The sequence below is a fragment of the Magallana gigas genome, chromosome 4 (assembly GCF_963853765.1).
Source record: "Magallana gigas chromosome 4, xbMagGiga1.1, whole genome shotgun sequence".
In the NCBI taxonomy this organism is placed as follows: Eukaryota; Metazoa; Mollusca; class Bivalvia; order Ostreida; family Ostreidae; genus Magallana; species Magallana gigas.
In genome coordinates this window covers 28,912,856-28,935,797 of record NC_088856.1, presented here as the reverse complement: position 1 = coordinate 28,935,797, position 22,942 = coordinate 28,912,856, and the positions used below count along the sequence as shown (strand labels likewise).

The 22,942-nt window shown below is 33.1% G+C and overlaps 2 protein-coding genes across 3 annotated transcripts in view; one reads left to right on the top strand and one right to left on the bottom strand.

Annotated features, from left to right (window-relative positions):
• The window catches only part of LOC105335741 (EGF domain-specific O-linked N-acetylglucosamine transferase), a 132,809-nt gene that overhangs the window by 40,359 nt on the left and 69,508 nt on the right, over nucleotides 1-22,942 (top strand). The window contains exons 15-17 of one of the 2 annotated variants that reach the window (XM_066081909.1): nucleotides 5,391-5,482; nucleotides 5,978-6,080; nucleotides 6,496-7,005. The exons of the other annotated variant lie outside the window; for it this stretch is intronic. Coding sequence (XP_065937981.1) covers nucleotides 5,391-5,482; nucleotides 5,978-6,080; nucleotides 6,496-6,699 — 399 coding nt within the window. The 3' untranslated portion in view covers nucleotides 6,700-7,005. Of the gene's footprint in view, nucleotides 1-5,390; nucleotides 5,483-5,977; nucleotides 6,081-6,495; nucleotides 7,006-22,942 lie in introns of those variants that run through there. 2 annotated transcript variants of the gene reach the window in all.
• LOC136274615 (uncharacterized) lies at nucleotides 9,275-11,826 on the bottom strand. The gene is made up of 2 exons (XM_066081899.1): nucleotides 11,670-11,826; nucleotides 9,275-11,266 (listed from the first exon to the last, which is right to left on the bottom strand). Exon 2 carries the CDS (start codon nucleotides 11,257-11,259, stop codon nucleotides 9,601-9,603), a length of 1,659 nt encoding a protein of 552 aa, XP_065937971.1. The 5' UTR covers nucleotides 11,260-11,266; nucleotides 11,670-11,826; the 3' UTR covers nucleotides 9,275-9,600.

Genomic DNA, 22,942 nt, shown 5'->3' with positions numbered 1-22,942 from the left:
CCATGTTCTATCCTCATCAGACTTTCCTAACGCCCAGCAACAGGGATTTCAGCCCAAACTCGGCTGTCTCACTGCCTCTTTTAACCTTCAAGAAACCATTTTTCACAACATTGAACGTGGAAGCCCGGTATACGTTGCATTCCTCGATACTCAAAAAGCATTTGATACTGTCTGGAGGCACGGTCTAATGTACAAGCTTCATCGTCTTGGAGTTTCTGGGCGGTTATGGACTTTAATTGACGACTGCCATACTGGTACATCTTGCTCTGTCGTGGTGAACTACACTAACTCTGTTTGGTTCCCTGTCTCACAAGGAGTTCGCCAAGGAGGCATACTCTCAACATTTCTCTATCTTGTGTTCATCAATGACCTTCTCCAAGAAATTCAAAGTCAATGTTCAAATACGGGAATCTACAACATCGCTAGCTCCAACCCCACGCTTGCAGACGATATATCTTGCATCGCCCTGACGCCTGTAGTCATCCAAAACATCCTTACCACCGCATATAAGTACTCCACAAATTGGAGAGTCAAATTCAATGCAGATAAATCAAGCGTTCTTAGATTCTCCTCTTCATCAATTCGAAACCAGTCGAATCTCTCATGGCTTCTCGGAAATGAATCTGTCGAATTATCGGAATCATACAATCACCTAGGAATCCTCCTGCAATCTAAACTGGTCCATACCGAAAAAATCGAAAACGGATGTAGAAAAGGGAGACAAGCGTACTTCGGTATCAAAATACGGGATCATCTTAATCCCGACACTTTATCCCGACTGTATAAAAAAGTTGTCCTTCCATCTATTCTCTACGGATGCGAACTCTGGTGCGACCTTCGGCAACGAGATCTCCAAGCACTCAGCACGCTCCAACATTTCATATGCAAAAACGCTATGGGCCTTCCAAAAACAACGAGATCGGACATTTGTGAATCTCTCTTCGGACTTCTTCCCATATCATCCGAAATTGATAAAAGAAAACTTCTTTTTTTCGGTCGATTATGTGATCTAGACACTAAAACCCTTACCAAACAGATATTTCTACATCGACTGTTTTCCTACCTACAATCCCCCGAACGCAAACAACTTGGCTTTATTCACGACATCATTGCTCTCATGCTTAAGTACAATCTTTTTCAATACCTCACAGTTTATCTTCAAGTTGGCTATTTTCCCCCGAAACTTCTATGGAAAAAATCCGTAAAAGAAGCAGTAACGAACTCTCATATTGACTCAAGACGCCATCGGATGTTTTCTGACCCAGATTTTTACCTTTTCAGTAAGATAAACGCAGGAAGAAGACCACCTTCTGCTATGTGGAAAATCCCATCCAATGTTTTCGAAATAGAACTTTGTAAATTTATTGTTAAACTATGGACACTTCCTGAAATTTCACCGGAAATTTGTCTTATGTGCAGCAACAATTTTACCAACGTCTTTGAGCACATCTCCACCGTTTGTCCAGGGACGTCTGCATTTCGAGAAGCTTGGTGGGATACAGTTATCGAAAACTTCGACATCTCTCTTAGTGCTGAACTCAGTGGTCTCTGTACACGTGACCTCTACCTCTTTTTGCTCGGGTCGAGACTTTTCTCCAACATTACAGCTAACTTTGATTTACGCACCTTGCACATCCTCAACTTCCGCTTCTTGAGGGACACCGCAGCATGGTACAACCGATACCTGTGTTCTATTCAAAACACGACGTAAATAGTCAAGAATAGTCATGATACTTTTCTACACTGTGCACATTGTTATAGTTGTAGTTTACATCAAGTCATACTCAAATGGACATTCCCATGTATATATGTTTCTGTTTTTGTTTTCTTTGTCATTTTTTTTTCTTCGATGCCAAGTGGCAATAGGGTAATATAGTTTTTCTTTTCTTGTTTGTGTGTGTGTGTGCGTGTGTGTAATGATTTTTGTATATTGTTCTTTGTAAAATTTCATGCCACAATCTCCTAAGGGAGGAAATAAAGAAAGAATGAATGAGAGGATAACAGTTGAAATTGACACCCCTCGAAAACCATTGTCAACCTCCGCTTCGCGTCGGTTGACAATGATTTTCTCGGGGTGTCAATTTCAACTGTTACTCTCCCAAACAGGCACTATTTATATAATGTTATTTGACATTATAACACATAATGAAAAATATGATACATGTATTATGCTATTACCAGACATATAATTTCATATAATATTAAATCATGATAATTTGATACATTCAGAATATCTAATATACATAGTTGTACAATGTGCATCCAAGTATAATATGAAACAACTCGAATTGCAATTGATAAACTGCACCATCGTCTGCTTAAAAGATTAAATCATATATTAACCAAAAAAAAAGATATATTATGATATTTCTTCATGTTATGCAGCTTTCGTTCTTTTTTTTAATTTGTTATTGAATCATATTTTATTTATCAAACATTTTCCTTTTTATATATAAAATACAATTCATGTTTGTAATAATTCATATCGTATGAAATGATATTATAAACATTTTTCTCGTTTACATCTTGATTCAGAGTATTATGCACTTTTATCTTAATCAACATAGTGACAGGTAATACTTTGATTGAGTGAGCTTTATATTAATGTATAATAAACCAGACACGAACGATCACGCACGATACACGAACGATCACGCACGATACACGGACGATCACTAACTTACTGAATTTTCACGATTCACGAACAAAAACGATAAAACACGCAACCTAACGATTCTACACCATTAAACATGCAAAATCAAAATTAAATTTTAAGATTAGAATTAAGGAAACATATTGCTTTAATTTGTATTGCTTTATGTTTGTGTTTTATTGAAAAGCGGCATGAACTTTAGTCATGCACTGTTTTATATTTTACGAGTAAACAATTTTACACATTCATACACAAATTATAGGATTTTTTTTGTCTGCATAACAAATAATAACTTCTATCATAGGTTAAAGAAAATTAAGTGTAAAAGAAATGAAGATAATGCATAAACTACACGAAATTATTTACCGGTACATACAAGTTGACTGTTTATGTAATCCAATTCCCCTACATACGATTTAATTATGCAGGATACAGGTAAATTTGTTACCTTGTTCCATAGAATTTCGATTTTTCACATCCAATATTTTCATAATTTACATTACAAAATTGATTTATTTCTATATATTCTAAATTTTAAAGCGTCTAAATAAATTTTATTTCAAATAAATGTTTATACAATGTACCAGATAGGAATGCGTATCGTACTCTTATTTGAACAAAAAAACGTTGGAAATAATCGTCTAGTTTAAAACGGGGAATGGGGAAGCTTTGACCACTTTCATTCAACGTGTCACTCTTGCTAATTAGATTAAAATTATTTTAAGACACAATGGGTGCTTGATATAGACTGATTATAAATTATGCAAGACTAAGTCGACCGAACAAAGGATTGAATGAGCTATGGAAATACTTATTAAATGTATCTAACGACGAAAGAGAGAATGAATGTTATATAATAATGAATAAACTGTCAATGTTCTTCTATTAAACAAATTAAATTCACATTGTTTTACAAAAACTACTTGTCGTTATTTTAAGAATAAATCCTGGCATTCCGTAAAAAAGTTACAAAAAGAAAAACCCGCACGATCACGCACGAACACGCACGGTGAAAAACGCAAACTATTTTTCCTGATATACGAACGATCCCGCACGTTACACGAACGATCACCCACGTTGCACAAACTATTTAACACGATTGGCTTGTCAACAATAATGTTGTTACCACTGTAAGAATAAAAATTGTTTGAACCTTGCATTTGGCTATAAATGTATTTTATGTACACTGTCAATTGTGTTTTGATAATTGTTATGAATTAGAAAATTTAATGTACTTAATTAACTTATTCTATTTTAACTGGATGGAGAAAATATATTTCAATCTTTCTTTTGTTTTAATAAAAACAGGAGAACAAAATTAGAATCACTTTGCTGTCAAGAAAAACAAAGTACAGGAACATTTTGAATGAAGATGAGGTTTGACTTTTCCATATGTTTGTACTGAAATATTTTGATTTATATGTTTCACCAAAAGATCAAATGTTATCGTCAATTTGCAACAAGTGAAAAAAAGGTTTTAAATGTTCTACTATATCAGTGTTTGGCAGAAGTTGCTGTTATTAATAAAAAGCGAGTTTCCTAATGAAATTAGAAACTCATACATTTATAAACTTGGCATCTTCTAATTTAAGCCTATACATGTATCGGGCGTATTTATTGATTAATTGCGATGTGTATATTTCAGCTTGTGAAAGCCATGAAAACTGTAGGAGAATTTGAAGTTTAAGTTGTTACCTATAACAGGTAAACTCCGATTCTTGATTTTGAGTTTTATTCTTTTGATTGTCATAATCAGAACCCTTTTTCGCAAAAGATAAACATTTTAAAGAAAAAATAAACAACTGTCACCATTTTTCATAGTACAAGTTTGATTCTAAACCAATTTTCCCTATTCACAAGCATTTTCAGAGGTTCAAATAATATGAACAATTGTTTTTTTTTTTTTATATACTTGTCCTGTAAATTATTTTTCATTTATAAAAAAAATGAGTTGATGATGAATTGAAATGTAAATGTCATGCATTTATTCACACCAAATTTTAAACTCTTCAGAGTATTACTTGCAACCAAAAGAGAATTTCCGTTTGCTCATAAAAACACAATTTTTTAAAATAATTTCATTATAATAAGAGCACATATCCTTATGTGAACAACAAATATTATTTATCAGAAATATTACTTTAACGATACAAAAAATAAAATAAAATGTGGGTGTAGCATTCAACCTTAAAGCAATAAACATTATGGATACATGTACATGTAATAAGTAAATTATTGAATCTGAAGCATGTTAATAAGTGTTCATTTTATTTTTCAGAGACATGCCATTTAAAGAACAAATCGGGGTATGCAACATGAATTCAGTTTAGGAAATGTTAAGTATTTGAAGAATGAGTTTTATTCTGTAATCCTTTTAATTTGATGATCTCTGATATAAAGTTTGCATAGGATGGTGAACGGTGATATATGAGCTCTCAGTATGATGATAATTAATAACCCCTGTAAGATAGATAATTACAATGTTACTTAATAAATGAATGTCTTTAGGAAAGCTCAATAGTCATGGCCATTTCATGATCTCCTTTAGAAGAATAGCTTTATATTAAAGTATAAGAAAATACCCAAATTCAAAAGGTAAAATGTATGGATTTTTTCTTTCTAATAACTGATTGATAGTTTATAGTTAAACAAATCATATCTTTAAATTTTAGGTAGATCTGATAGTTTAATTTGTTGACCATCCAGCCCTGTTAAGTGAATAATTTTTATTTTAAAGACCTCTTACAACAGTGATATATTCATCGGTATGCATGGAGCTGGACTGACTCATCTTCTCTTCCAACCAGATTGGGCGGTGGTCATTGAACTGTAAGTGGAGTACTTTAGTACAGATAGATCTTGGCTTTTGTTAAAAAAAATCATAATTTTTTTTGAGTTATAGAGACACTGTTTTATTAGATTAAATTTATCAAGTGATTAATGTGTATATATTTAGCAAGTAATACATGTAGAAAATACCTGGTCAGCAACATGGTTGCCAGAAGGTCTTCAATTTACGTACAATGGTACAGGAATTTCATTTCTATAGTAATGTACATACAAATGGTTTTGATTTTTTGCCAAAACAAACATACATGTATATTAGTATGTTGATTATTTTAGATCAGCTTTTTATTAGCCAACATATTTTTGTCCTAAAAACTTAACAAACCAAATACATGATCTAATTTTAACCCAGCGCATTTTGAACGTAATTTAAGTTCCAAATGAAAGAAAGGGAGTCAATATGAGAGAATTTTCATGATATACATATAGCCACATTGGTACTATTAAAACAAAATGATTTGACTTTATCTTTTTCAGATATAATTGCGAAGATAAAGCCTGCTATCATGACCTTGCAAGGTCACGAGGAATACATTACATGACCTTGGAGAAACAATCCAAAGTTTATCAACAAGACGAGGTGAAAATAAACTCTTACATCATGAAAAAAGATCCACATGCTTAGAACCTATGTTTAAAAATTTCAAATGAGGACAATGAGTATCAATACAGACTAATTAAGACATTCAATAAGGTGTTGAATCTCATTAAAATTAAATGAGCTGTATATTTTTTCATTGCTAATCATGAAATGCAATATACATTTTGTATCATGATCTAGCTTATTTGTTCCGTTACTTTTGATTTTTGAATTACTACCTATTCCACAGTAAGAAGTTAATTATTTAATATATTTAATTATTCCAGAAAAAAAAAATAATACATGCATTTCGAAGAATAAGTCTTGTTAAGTTATTCATTAGTCTTGTAGTGCTAACCTGCATGTTTTGTAACAAACATTTGAATCTCCATTGTTTCTTATTCCAAATTTTTAGGGGCATCATCCAACTTTAGGGGCGCATGCAAAATTCCCAAACTACGAGTTTGATGTGGGAGAGTTCATGCGGCTAATTCTGAAGGCTGCCGAATACGTAAAATCTCATCCAAAGTTTATCCAAGGGAGACAATCAAAGACGTTGAATGGAGTAGGGAGGCAATCAAAACCTCATCAGGGAGCAGACTCTAAAGATGAATTATGATGATATATTTTTTTCATTTGCAATACTATTTGATTGGTTGTAGCAGTCTGAATATGGTTGTTAAAATAGGTTGTAGTTTAAGCCCTTTGTCTTTAAATGTTTAAAGCAATTGATTTTACATAATTGGGTTGAATTTATTTTTTGAAGAATTTACTACTATGGTGCTATTATTAAAGCTATATATATATATAGATGAAAAGTATATAATTGGTATGAGGTTTTATATCCATGTTACATGAATATTGAATATTTTGCTTTTGCAAATGAAAGTGAGAAAAAGTACTTGCATGTTATTACTGATTGACAAGCCAAAATTTCTCTAACATGTAGATATTTTGTTGTATGATAGTTGTTTACACTATTTTTGTACGTAAAGAAAGTTCAGACCAAATGTGTACTTAAAACTTTTTAGCTCACCTGAGCTGAAAGCTCAAGTAAGCTTTTATGATCAAAATTTGTCTGTCGTTGTTGGCGTTGATGTTGTCATTGTTGTAAACTTTTCACATTTTCATCTTCTTCTCCGGAACCACTGGGCTGATTTCAACTAAACTTGGCACAAAGCATCATTTGGTGAAGGGGATTCAAGTTTTTTCAAATGAAGAGCCATTCCCTCTTTAAAGGGGAGGTAATAAAGAATTATTAACAATTTGTTGGTATTTTTCAAAAAAATCTTCTTCTAAAAAAGCATTAGGCCAGAAAAGCAATAACTTGTGTTGAAGCATTCTCGGGTTGTGTAGTTTCAAGTTTGTTCAAATCATGCTCCCCGGGGGTAGGTTGGGGCCACAATGGGGGCGATGGACTTTTACATTGAAGTATATTGAGAAAATCTTTAAAAATCCTCTTCTTAAAAACTATTGGGCCAGAAAAGCTTAAACTTATGTGGAAGCATCCTCAGACAGTGTAAATTCAAGTTTATTGAAAATCATGATCCCAGTTGGTTGGGGCCACACTGGGGGAGGGGGGGGGGGGGCTCAAATTTTTACATAGGAAGTTATAGAGAAAAATCTTTAAAATCTTCTTCAAAAGTATTCAGTCCAAAAAGCAAAAGCAGTAATTTGTGTGAAAGCACAGGTTGTGCAGATTAAAGTTTGATCAAACCATGATTCTCTAGAAAAAGTGGGACCACAAAAAGGGGGGGGGGGGTTGTTATATAGGAAAAGAGTAAAATCTTCTTACAGATAAAACAACAAAAGAGGCTTGATATTTACCATAAAAATAAGTGGATAAAAATCAGCAGATTATTTTTAATTTTTTTAGCAAGATCTACTGTACTTAATTGTCAAGATATTTAAATTTTGATACTGTTGATTTGATCAGAGTTAAGACTTTTATTGCTCAGGTGAGCGATGTGGCCCCTGGGCCTCTTGTTTAAGTTTGTTTGTATTTCAGACAGATGTCACAAAGTTAACATGTTGTAAGGTACATGAAATTATAACTACAGTAAAACATGGTTATATTTAACTCGCTTGTAATGAATTGACGCTTCCAGTGAAATGATTTTCATTCCCTGTTACTTTTTTACATGTTGTCAACTGTATAGATAAAACAAATTTCTGTTATAACGAAGCAAACTCGCCGTACCTGGCACTTTAAGACTGATAATTTTTATCAGCAAAGGGTAATCACTTCTTGTAATTCCTGATTGATTCCATGAACTGTATAACTCTAAACTACTTGTGATTATTTGAGGGATCCAATAAAGAAGGTTGTGAATTTAGTTTATTGTTTTTTTTTAAACATAGTGTTACCCTGTTCTGCTATTTTTTCTTTCCGTCATTCAATCATTCCACCATTCATTATTCCGATCATTATTTTCACAACTGTCGCACAAATTCAACTGAAATTTGATATATGGGTCTGTCATATGAATATACAGGATGAGTTTGAATTTGGTCCCAGTCCGATGATTTTTGACAAAATTATCTCTCTTGAAATTAGAAAAAAAATGAGAAATGCTCAGTTTCCGCTCTCTGACATTGGAAGGGACACACACACACAAATATCTCATATTTCATACGTTGGTTATTTACTAGGAAATACAGCTTGAGTTAGAATTTGGTTTGAGACCGATGATTTTTGTTATGCCTTTTGAACTTAATAAAAAAAATGGGAAATTCTTAGTTTCCTCTCTCTGTCTTTTTAAGTGATGTATATATAAAATTTTAATTTCATATAGGCTTAATTTATTAGAAAATATAGGTCAAGTTTGAATTTGGTTCCAGTCCGATGATTTTTGACAGAGTTATGCCTATTTAAATTAATAAAAAGAATAGGAAATTCTTAGTTTCCGCTCTCTGAATTTTGAAGTGATGCATATGTAAAATTTACATTTCACATAAGCTAAATGTTTAGAAAATATAGATCAAGTTTGAATTTGGTTTTGGCCTCTTGAACTCAAACGTGTTGAAGGTAAATGAGTAATTTTCAGGGAATTATAACTTCTTCTGGAATGGAACAAATGTTATACTGAATTTAGCATTTGAAATTTTGGCTGTCTGAGGGGGGGGGGGGGCATTCTTATCTTATTTCATTATATTATTTCATCATATAAATATAAAATACAAGTGAAATCCACAAATAGCATGTTGTCTATTCAAACAAAATCTCCAAAATTAAATGATAATTAAGTTGTACTAGTGCATTTATTGTTTAAGAACTTAACACATGCTTACTCTGCCATTCATGATATATCCTTGTCAGGTAATGGGGGAGCGTTGGGTATGTGAGCTTGCTCACTTTTTCTTTACTTAATGAGAAATGAAGAGATAGAATTAAAGAATTAATTGGTATCAGGAGTGTATTTAATAAAAAAAACCCAAGCAATAAACATCAATATACTTAGAGAAATTATGTACGGTCACATTTGTTTTATTCCCATCTCATCTTATAAATGGATGATGTCTATTTTAGATATTTGATTTTCTTTACATTGCCTTTGTTGTACTCACACACGAACAGATTGTCATTATTGTCCACACATAAACCATATGGATCTTCCAGATCACAGTTATGAATGTAACGGAGAAACTGTCCATTCTGATCCAGAAGGTGGATACAATGGTTGTTTTTTTCTGATGTTAGGATACGACTCTGACTGTCTGTTGTGATACCATAGGGTTTAAATGCTTTGTTCATGGTAACTGGGGGATGACCTGTGTATCTCCATCTGAGTTTCCCGTTCTGATTAACCACCACTACTGCACCAGCTACACAGTCAGCTACACAGATGTCATGGTTTCTGTTCTCTGTGATGTAATTAACATTAACATTCCCTGAATACAGAGGTTTACCTTCATCATCAAATTGAATGGTTGGTTTCTCTGAAGATCCCGAGTAACGGACAACCTTAGATTGAGTGTGATCAATACTGAACATGGTAACCAGGAGATCACCAGTAGAGGTGACACACAGCTGACTAGGTATCCATCCCTGTAATCTGATTAACTTTTTTGTCTCTCCATTCTTTACCTTATATACTGTTCTTGTTGGCCAATCAGAGTACAGTAAAAACCCATCACTGTCTACAGCTATATCAAAAGGAGAATAACCTGATTTTGTCCGGATTGTTTGGAGGAGTGAACTTTTACTGTTGAAGCATTTGATTTCATTAGGCGTTCCACTCGTCCATATTATGCCTTCATTCAGACAGGTAACACTGCAAAGATATTTATGCCCAGTCTGTATTGTGGTAACAAGCTCAGGCTCATCCAGTAGTTCTCTGACTGTAGTGTTTGGTTTTAACAAGACATTTTCTTCTGTTGCAGTAGATAATGGGGTGATCTGTCCAAACAAACTATACAGTTTCTCACGGTCTACTGGTTTTGGAATGAATGTTGGCAGGGATACCTGAACCTTGGGTGGAATCTTGCTAAACTCACTAATCCTTGAACTGTATTCAATGGTAGGAGATACCTCTGCGGATTTTTCAATTTCTCGTATGGCCAATAATGATTGTTTTATGACAGACTGTACCTGTTTGATTTGATTCAAATGTGTCTTTAAAATTTCTCTGTGTTGCTTTTTTATATCGCTGATTTCAGTTTTCATTTTGTTTATGATGATGTCGATTTCTCTGTGCCATTGCTCTCCTTGTTTGGACATTATTGTTGTTAGTTTCTCATACCCTACATCCAGGTTGGCAAGCGTTTGTTCCAATTCCAGAGTAATTTTTTCATAAGTAGGAGAAATTTGATTTTCTAACTCTTTAATGTCTTTTTTAAGAACTTCTTTTTTTGCATTGTAAACTTCTGTAACTTCTACAAAGTTATGTCCTTTGTGTTGTTTGGATGCAGTGCAGGAGGAACAAACAAAGATATTGTTACAATCCTCGCACTGTAATTCGCAATTCTTATGTGGATGTGTTTTACATTTTGGGTAAACGAGGGTTGATCTTCGTTCCTTGAAAGGCACAATTGCATGTTTCTGATATCCATCTGAAATGTGATCTACTACACAGGGCTTGCAGAGGTTAACATGACAAAAGTCACAGTAGCTGTGTACTATGGCGGTCTCACAAAGGTCACATCGGTGCACATCTTGGGCAGTAGAATGGGGATCCATGGTTGTTCTGTTAAAAAAAATAAGAATTAAAGGTTTCAAATTTATTATTTCAATGATATCAATAAAAGTTTTGCATTTTTAATCTGCACACACACAGTAATACAATGTAAGGAGTTTACTTTGATGATTTCAATTTTTTTTTCACTTAAAATTCTCACCTTCAGTTTTTTTTTTCAGTCGGACGATGATACAAACCACGAAGCATTTTTTAAACTACTGCCTTATTTTATAATTCTATAAATCATTAGTTTACAAAACATTAAGTCGATTATAAATAGTCCTATAAAACATGATTCAAAACGAAAGTGGTATAATTTATAATAAACGTGATCAAATCACATTCACTTGATTACATGTGGCAATGTAAGTAATGATTAAATGAGCATGTAATTAACGATAAGAATACCAACCCTGTTTACAAGAAATTTCCCGATCTCTACTTGTCTGGTAGGCGTGCCCCAAACATGACTGATCCTGCTCTGAATGTAACGACCTGATCAGAGTTAAAAAAAAAACTACAAAAGTTACTCCCCGTTCATCGTTATTGCCTCTGCCTGGCAGTTAGTTGACCTTATTTTAGCTTTTTAGCAGTCTGGTTGCTAATTGCTTAATTTTTAATGGCAAATTTTTTTAACACCTATGATTTTTTAAATCGGGGAAATAAATCAATCTAAATATTTATATTCAATTTTTTTTCTAAATAAGACAAATCATGCGATTGAATGAAAATGCTACAAATTGAAAACTCGTTGTTGTAGCGTATAGATATGTAGATATAGAATAACATATGCATGATCAGCACTACGTTATTTAAATGTTCAACAAAACATCTAGCTTTCTATGAATGGTCAATTATTGTTTTGTTATTAAACAAAGAAGTTTCCAATACTAGTAATAGGTTAGACGTTAATTATATCAAAGTTAAATGTATATGATTTTATATTTTTCAGAGTTTAACAATCGGTAAACTATATTGCGCTAAGTGCACTACCGATGTGCCAAATGAATTTCTTGGTGGTGAACCTCTGTTAAATACTAGTATCCAAATGCTGTTTAGCAGACAGCCAGCATTGATTCTTTCCTCATACATGAATAATGTAAATACATTAATATAATTGAATTTGCACCCGTAGAAAAACTTAAACACCATAAATTACCCTTTTTTACACTATAGAATAATGTAGGCCGTACATGACTATGGGAAAGATGTACATCTTTTTTAGATAAAGGTTTTAGATTTCATGTCAAAACCACCATGATATCATAGAGCGATTATTTTTCAAATAGATAGGGTGGTCACTGGGTAGACAATGAGAGAAGTGGAACACTGACATTTACCGCATACACGTGTACATTATCTTTAGATCCAAAGTTACGTGGTAACTCTAAGTGTAATCACTAACAAATAAACAAACACCTGAATAAATAAAATGTATTTCAGTTGATGATAGTTTAATTCACGGTACATTGTTTTTATTAGAAAAAACAAGAAAACCCTTATAACTTTAATGTTTAAAGACGCATAAAGGCAATGACTTCACGTCTACAGTCATCAATGTATTAAATAATTGGATATACTTCAGTGGATTTCTGGAATTCCATTAAGATCAGAAATGTATGTTTTATGAGAGACTGTATCTGTTTGATTTCTTCCAAATGTTCCTGTAAAATGTTTCTGTGTTTTACTTTTATCTTGCTGATTTCAGTTTTCATTTTGTTGATAACAGTGTCGATTTCTCTGTGCCATAGCTCTCCTTGTTTGGACATTATTGTTTTTAGTTTCTCATATCCTCCATCCAGGTTTGCAAGCGTTTGTTCCAATTCTAGAATAATTTTTTTCATAGGTAGGAGAAATATGATTTTCTAACTCTTTTTTTAAAAGAAGTTCTTGCTTTGTCTTTTAAACTTTTGTAACTTCTGCAAAATCTTGTAGGTGCAGTGCAGGAGGAAACAAAGATATTGTTGCAATCCTTGCCCTGAAATTTGCAATATTTATGCAGACGTGTTTCACATTTTGGATAAATAAAGGCTGATCTTCGTTCCTGGAAAGGGACTATAATATGTTTATGATATCCATCTGAAATGTGATCTAACAGGGCTTGCAGAGGTTGATATGACAAAAGTCACAGTAGCTGTGTACTATGGCGGTCTCACAAAGGTCACATCGGTGCACACCCTGGGCACTAGAATAAGGATCCATGGTTGTTCTGATAAAAAAGAATTAAAGGAATTAAATATTCGTATTTTTCATTTGTTAAATAGGACAGATAAAACTTTGCATCTTTGCTTATAAATTAATACATTTTGTCCATAAATTAGGGAATGCATCCGCCAGAGTTACTGCCAACACCTTTATTATTTTAACACGTGTGAATTGATGTCCGTATACTATAGTTGAATTTTATCAGATTAGTAATTATTGCATAATTAAATCAAAAACCTACTCTCATTTTCAATAAACTAGCCCGAAAAAGCAAAATGAGAGTAAGGTGATTGACACGCTTTAGCAGATCAAAGTCAATGGACATATGCGTCGGAAGGGGGGGCTAGGGGGGAGCCCCCACCCCCTTTTTTGCAAAGTTATACTTAACCATTAGGCACATAGCATTATAGAAGGTTCAGCCCCCCATTTTTTTCGCAGCGAAGATAATTGTTTCTAAATTTACCTTGCAAAGATGTTTTTTTTTTTGCTTGTTAGGATTTCTGAGGATTAGTCTAGCCCCCCTCCCCCCTTTCAATTTGCTTCCAACGCCACTGATGGGAGTACATATCAAAAAACATATCATGCAAGTACATATCAAAATATGTACCTGCAATGAAATAATATTGAATAACTACGTATAGAGTGAATTTACTGGGAAATTATTTAGGGTATACAAAGAAATTGATATTTGACAAATGTTGAAAAAAAAGAATGAGCCAATTCGTTTCTTGAATACACGCTTTTAGTTTTGATAGATAAAACGTCCAGCACGGAGTAACCTAGAACGCAGGTTGATTAATTAACATCATGATAACGTCATGTCAGAACGTATAAGACGAGTTCATCGTGCATCGATCGCATATACCTTGGATAAGACCTTTGAATAATACAGAGAGTTAAATTATGAAATGGGCATATTTGACGCAAATTCACTTTAAATGAAAAGAACGAGGTGTTTGAAAACGCTCGTAGACTTAGTGACATCATTATAATGAAAGGCGAGTTAATCATCGGACAGATACCTTAGATGACAACTTTGGTTTAAAGCATGCAAATAATTATTGTACACATTTTTAAATTACATACATTTTTTATGCTATAACAGAATGCAATATGTAGTAAACCTTTTTCATTGTAATTTCGAACCATGAACACACATTGTTAACAGCTTTACGTCTACTGTGTATTAATAAATGAGATATTGGGAAGTTCAATCCGGGTGGGGAGTTAGCTGACAGTCTTTAATTCTTTTTCTGTAATTCTTATTTTGGATAGTGATAAAATTACAGTGGAATTTAACATAAATAACATAAATGAAAAAAACAAAAAATTGAAATACGACGCCTTTTACAAATACTTCTTGATTTGAAATAGATCGAAGATTTTTTGTAATTTTTTTCAGTCAGGTGCAAAGAATCCGAATATAATGTGCAGGCAGGTAGTATCGTTTTTATACTTGTGAATTCAATTTCACTATTTATTTCCTCATTTACTATTCAATTTTTACATGGTCACAGAAAAGTGGGGGGGGGGGGGGGGGGCAACTCCATGTTAGTTCAATTTTTTAAATGTAAATTTAAGTAAAATCTTTGCCGCGTAAAAAGTGGTGGTTGAGGGGGGGGCAAGGGGCCTGATGCTACGTGCCTGATGTGTAAGTTTGTACCTTTAAATATAATCATTATAACTACTTTATATAATTTGTAATAAACGTGATTAAATCATATTCACTTAGTTACATGTGACAATGTAGGTTATGGTCAAATAAGTATGCAACTAAATATAAAAAAAAAAAACTTTATTAACACGAAACATAAATTTTAACTGTCTGGTAGGCGTGTCCCAAGCAAGACTGATCCTGCTGAGAACGTGACCACCAAAATGTTGAAACTACAGGAGTTACTCCCCATTCACCGTTACCGCCGTTGCTTGGCAGTTAGTTGACCTAATTTTACCAATTTTTTGCAGTCTGATTGCAGATTCCTTAAATTTTTATCTGAAAAGTGTTAACACATATGATTTTTTCCCTGGGAAAAAATTAATTTAAATGTTAATATTCATTCAACTTTTTTTCTCAATAAAACAAATCACACGATGGAGTGAAATGCTATAAGAAGATAAAATGATACTCGTTGTTTTAGCGTGTTGGCATGTAGCTATAGAATATCATATGCAGAATCACAGTATGTAATTTGATTAATCAACATGCAATTTATTTGGTATGAATGATCAACGATTGATACGATATGAAACAACGAATGTACAAAAGTTTCAATAATAGTTCAAACGTTCACTATACCAAAAATTAATGGTATATGATTTTATATTTTTACAGTATAGCAATCGGTTAATTTTACTGTACACATTATAATTATAAGTACTAATTTATGATGTACATTTTTTTTACGATTTTGTGTACCATCAAAATTATGGGTATCATAAACTTGGTTTAAGAAAGTCTGAAATGATTATAAATTCTATGAGAAATAAATTTTATTTTAGTAAAAGTATTTATTATTCTTTATGTGAAATTTACATAATCAATAAATATAAAAAATATGAGTTTAAAGCTGTTTTAACCCTATAGATAGTTTAACAAATATTTTAATATGCAAATAAGTACATAATAGGATTTGACTTCAGTAAATCCTCTCCCCAAAGATCAAAGATACAACTGATATTTCAATTACATTGGAATTATATAAGTATAAAAGTATTACAGGTACTGTGGAATCATTAGAGTTCGTGGTGGCTAAATTTTCGTGGCATTCGTGGGTAGCCTTCCACCACGAATTTACACATTCTCGAGGAAATCTAATTTTGAAAGAGTTTTCTTACTGAAACTGAAAACCGATGCATCCTCTAAATAACATCCCCACAAATAAGCAAAAATCCCCAACAATCCACAAAAATTGGCCCCTATGAATTTTAATGATTCCACAGTGTGTTTTACATGTATATAACAAGCTCATAATATCACATGAAACAAGATATTGCAACATTAATGGAATTGGAATTAATCTGGGATTTAAAAAAATCCAGAAAAATATAAAAAATAATAATAACAATGGAAAAAATGTCATATAAACAATAGAAAAAAAATATAAGGATAATGAATACCACTATAGTATATATGAAATATTAAATAAAGATAAGAGGTTTAAGAATTGAGTGCATACAAAGGTATACATGTACTAAGGTATAGTTTAAGATAATATTATTCAAAATTATGAATAACATGGGTATTAATTAAAATCTTTTTATTGAATTGATATATTGTTGAACTGCTTGAAAAATTGAGCAGTTGGTCTTGTAAGAAATTTGATTTTTCTGGTGAACAGTAATCCCATACAATACTACCATAGTCCAGGATTGGCCGAATACAAGCAAACTAAATCTTAATTAATGCACTCCTGTCTAATACATGTTTCAGCATTGACCGACTGAACTTTATTTATTTTACAACGATTGATAAGCAGGTTCTACAATTTATATTAATATCTCTCGTTGGCACGGATGTTAGCGCGAGGGGGTCATTGGTGTAGGAAGAAGCCAGAGTACCCGGAGAGAACCCACGTGTCCAAGCGGGCGACCGCCATATCCTATCACATACAACCACTGTCGATCACGATGATCGAACTCGGGTCGAAGCATTCTTAGTAGGTTTTACATTGAGAAAGGTTTTTTATATATATATATTACTTATAAAACATAATCATCTAGCTTCGCATTATAAAGATAAGACCATGATGACAGTGGGTTCTAGATTCATAAATAGTTCTACCATGAAAACCAAAGTGAACAGGTGGATGATTATTTGACCCTCTTAAAAATTACATTACAAGTTTTATTAGGGTTGAAATCCGCAGCCAATGTAGAAACTCATGTATCAATTATATCTAGATCATCTGTTTATAAAAAAGCTGCTGTGTTGACATCATTTTCTACAACTATAAACAAAGAGTTGCCACCCAAAAACAATCTTATTTTGTTAACAATATCATTAGATATGTTATACATAAAAAGGAGAAATTAAAAAGGACACAAAACAGATCTAGAGCCTTGTGGGACTTCTGCAGTTATACATGTAGGTCTATTGATGTATCGATATTCCCACTCCATATATCGTTGATGTTATATCTACAGTGAAGGAACTCGTCTATCATACACAGACAGTCATGAATTTGTGACACTTCATTGTAATTTAACACTTTGATACACAGTTATATCAAACATTGTGACACTTCGTTGCAATTCAACACTTTGATACACAGTTATATGATAAATTTTTGACACTTCATTATAATTCAACACTTTGACGTACAGTTATCTTGCCAACAGCTAAATTACCCGTAGATAAAAAGTGCTTATGATCAATAGCCGTTCACCGTTAAAGCTAGTTATTCCATGAAATCAATTATTTGCCATACACAAAAACTAAGTGCAAGCAAAGTTATCATAATTTCTGTTCAAAAGTTAGCATCGGTAGTAACATTATTTACAAAACATTCATGAAGGAAAAAACATGGTTCTTTTACATTTGGACAAAATGAAAAATATAACAATACAAAACATTCTTAAGTTTTACCAAGCTGTCAACATTATCAAAGTTTGATTTTTTGAACTTCAAAGTTTATCACGATGCACTATTTCTAAAAGATGATATGCGTTAGTGTATTAAGCGTAAGTCAAAGTCTGATTCTTTTTATTTTCTAAAAAACCAAGTTAGAGTAGCTATGCAGTGTCATATACTTTAAATCCATTTCTTAATGTTAGTATAAAAAGGAATAAATATAATGTGTGTTACATCAATGTTACACTAATTACATTACCTAAACGTTGAAATTTAAAGGTGTTTTTTTGCATCGATATGTATACTTTAGTGTTTAGTTAAATGTGTTTTAAATAAACATAGAAGCCCAACATTGATACGAAACATCATTTCTGATTTTTCCACTTAAGTAGTGCAACTAGGTTCCAAAATTTATGAGATGAACGAGCAGGATAATTTTGTTTTTATATGGATTATATCAGCTTGTGACTTATTTTGCATTTAAATAATTACAAATAACCTGGACAATTCCACATTTCAGATAAGTTGATCTGACACCAACCATAGTGAAGGTGTATCCTTTGAAAAGGATTTGTGATTTATACAAGTTTCATTGCATTATTAACTCGGAATGGTTGTCAAATTATTACAACGTGTTTAATGAAACTTATAATAAACTCTATATTATTGGCTTTTTAATCAGGCATGTGACATTAATCCCAAATTCTCAGTCATTTGTCGATGCGAGGTTGACTAAGCCAAATACAGACAAGCATTCTCATTAATGTAGTGGTTTGTATTCTATGATGATTCATCTGGGTGAGTGACTGAAAATATGATATTATAGCAGCATGGAGGTCTCCTGTCATCTGTTGACAGATTCCTAGGATTTGCCAGGAGATATCTCTCATTATAACATGAACATCATGACCCTGATCATGATGGACAGTTGACTGAAGCGCATCCAGAGCTGTTTTTGATAATGTCGTATCAATGTGTCTATAACATAAAAACTCTAAAAAGTGTAACATTACAAACAACGGGATTTCTAATGTATGGTATTTTTGTTGTAAAGAAGACTGTTGCTCGTGTAATAGTTCATTAATGTAACAGATACTGTTGTCAAATATGATATCGCGGGCTACAGCATGTCTCTTTTTTGTAGACCAAGACTTTCCCCTAAAAACCGCACTATACTTATCACTGTCTACACGCCCTTCATACATCAGATATGGCTTTGCTAACTTGGACTTTGTCATCTCTAAAACAGATAAAGCCTCTCTGTATCTTAAAGTTTTGTAATAATACATGACAACATACAACATATCAGAAACATATCCAAACTTGGCAGCAAATTTCAGCATGTGACAAGACCTCTTTATAGTAATATACGCCCTTTTGTTGACACTGTTATAGGTGTCCGGGTTGTATATTTTAAAAGCAGAAAATTGAAGTGTACTAGATGTAAAGTTTTGTAATGTGGCAATCTGACACTGTGTAAGGCGTGAACAGATCAACTCTTCTACTGTTGAAAGGACGATTTTGGTACCAATGAGAGAATAGCATTCATTAAAAAATTCTAAGTCACAATCAACTTCATTTCTGATTTCATTCTCGTCTGTACAAAACCGAAGCTGGGGTTTGTGAAGGGCGAGATCGATGCAGACCCCGATAGAGGACTGTAAAAGACAAGCCAACCCTTTTTCGTACAACTCGTGTAACTTTTCAAACAAACTATTTTGCGCTGATCCGTAAACTTTTGTCAAAAACATGTTATTTTTTGGAATGAAAAAGTTGGGACAAAACCCTTCATAGACCCATTTAAGGAGGAGTTTAAAACAAGTCCAAAAACCAATCAGAAGATTTTGTGGAGTGCAGCATGATAGCAAATTTTGTTGAATTGTCCAAAAGACGGCTGTTTTTATGTGGTAAGAACATAAAAGTGCGTTTACTTCTTCCGATTGTTGACTTATAACTTCTTTTAAGAACAGTTTTAATAACCCATAAATTAAAAACTGACAATGGTTCATTGCATACACACATTTTTGTTCAGCCTTGGAAAAAGAGATTCTCCATTCTTCGTTTTCATGTAATCCTAGTGGGTGTCCTATTGCTACAAAATGACATCCATTTCTGACTATATCATTAACTACTTCAGGTTCAGGCCATAATTGACATCTGTTGATCCAGGAGGAGGCAGACGGAGGCCAAAAATCAGAAACCAAACACATGGCAATGTCATATTCTGTACCCGCTAAATCACCACTGCTACACGGTCCATGTACAGCTGAATTAGGAAATATCTGGGGTAACGTGGTTTCTCTGTATACAGAACTGGAAATATAAAATTTGCCGTCACTCATTTTGAAACATGATAATAGGATCTCTTTATTTTTTGACGATGTCAATAATCGAAGTAAAGTGAATCCTGGTGGACTTTTAGAACTGTCAGCAAATATCAATGTTGTATTGGCTGTGGTGTAGTGTTTGCGCTGAGACATGTCCATAATGACTCGGTGGTTGTTTAACCAGTACATGTAGTCAATGTCTGATCCTTCCATTCTAAACCCTTCTCTCTTACTTCCACTCAACATTTTAGAGTATTTAGTAGGTTCTCGTCTGTCTACCATCTCTCTGATATCCTCAGTCTCTCTTCTTATAGCCACTTGTTTTGAGGATCCCAGATCTCGAATAAGTTTCCCAAATACTGCTTTAGACATGGACTCCGTTCCCTCACATCTACAAAATTAGGTTAATGAATGTACAATGAGAATGAATTTAAAAAATAGATATAGATAACATTTTTGATATTTTTTTAGCCGGTCTCTGCTGAAAGCAGAGTCCTGGCAGTAGGCAGGCAAATCGCAAATGCTACTTTAAATAGCACAACTTCAAAACTTCAAAAGTAAACAAAAAACCAAACAGCGTCAAAGTAAAAACTTCCGCTATACCAAATAGTTACACAAAGAGCTAAGTTTTGTCAAATGTGTTGGCGTTTTGTTTTTTTTTAATTTCGAGAGAATTGTCTATTTTTTTTTTTACTTTTCTTATTAATAACGTGTTTTAAAAACAAAACTACGCATTTTTGACACATACAATGCGCATGAATTTTCATGAACTACTTTGCTGCGCGATGAAGAAATGAGGATTGATTATATAACGCTTTTTGCAAAATTCAAGGCAGCAACTGTTGAATTTTTTTCAACTAGACAGACATAGTTTTGTTTATAGCCGCTTACAAAATTTGGTTGCTCTTTGACGTTTTGCCGACATTAAAAGCATGAGAGAGAGAGAGAGAGAGAGAGAGAGAGAGAGAGAGAGAGAGAGAGAGAGATTTTTAGTCTTTACTACACAATATGCCTAAAGACACACCAAAAAAGCCCGGCTTTCAGTACTTCAGTACTTTGATTTATATCCTTATTCTAACGAATTTTTTAATATAGAAATTATGCTTACTTTTTCATTTATTACTAATATGACGTTTAGTTTATGATTTGAAAGAGCAATAAAATAAACATTTGAAGAGTAAAAAACGACTTTTTGTTTACAATTAGGTTATTTAGAGAGAACACACATGAATGGTATTGACATCATTGATTTATAAATCGGGCCAGAAAAAGATGTTGACTCGAATTACATACATGTATATGTAAGATAATAACATATATGATTATTCTGCAAATAATAATCTAACACCTTTCTATAATCCATCATTAGTGATGCAGTCATTCATCATTTTCTATAATCTAATTTCAATTCATGTAAAAAAAGTCCCTAATTAATTACCAGTTTAAATCTCGGGTAATTTTTTATTTAATATACTGAGACCGAAATTCGGGTTTTGTGTTCTGATAATATTTTATTGTATGACACCAAACGGGTGTTATCATTAAACTTATAGGGTCTAGTTCTGTCATATACTTTTCTTTTTATGAACATTATGAAAGATACTTTTATTATCGATGTAAATGTAATTTTGTAATTAAAGTCGTTAAATTGTATAAATTGTAAAATCATTTAGATGTCCCCTTTTGATTGGCACGTGATTATTGTTAATATATATAATGCTAATTATGTTGATATTGGGTGAATAATTGTATTACTCAGCTCTGAAAAAGAAGTAGAGTTTTCTGAATTAGGAATGCTGAAACAAGTCTGGAATAAGTCATGGTCATTTACCCCAAATAAGGCTTCTACTATTTACATGTATAAATGACAACCAATTAGCCTGATAAAGGCTTCAGCTATTTTTCTACATTTGATTAGATCTTGTGCTGAAGCATTTTGCTATTTCACAAGACTTCCAATAGTTTAAAAAACAACATCTTGTTTACCTTCAAACAAACCTAACCCCGTAACATATATAATGTATAAATGCTCAGATCGGGAGGGGGAGTGTGGGTGGATTTATTCTCTTCTCCCCCCCCCCCCCCCATTGGAAAATTAAAATTTATCAAATTCACACATAATGGTCTCGACCCCCCCCCCCCCCCCCCAAAAAAAAAAAACACGAAATCCCCCCGAAAAAGTTTCTAGTTCCGCGAATGAATTTGATATATAGATTGTAGGTACATGTAAGATAGTGTGCCAGTGCGAGTATAGTCCGGATGCTGCTAGTATAAATAGGAGCAGATTCGAGATGTCAATGTAGCAGGTACGGTGAACAGTGAGTCTGCCGCAGGCATACACCCCTGTATTTAATCTTTAAGAATTAAAACCGTATCAGGACAGAGCTCGAGGCTGAGGCATTTGCATCGGATAGATCCCTTAACTATATTCCACGGAACAGAGCTTTTCTTTTATTTTGTGATTTCATTGTATTATTTAGAGTAGACTGATCTAAATCTCCGGACACAGTGAAACATCTAAATTGATAAAAAGTGATTAACTTTAAGGCGGACACCTTGCTGTACGAATTATCAATTTGATCC

Bases quoted from the DNA above. Each gene is read 5' to 3' on its own strand.
- LOC136274615 (XM_066081899.1), bottom strand. From the start codon at position 11,259: ATGGATCCCCATTCTACTGCCCAAGATGTGCACCGATGTGACCTTTGT.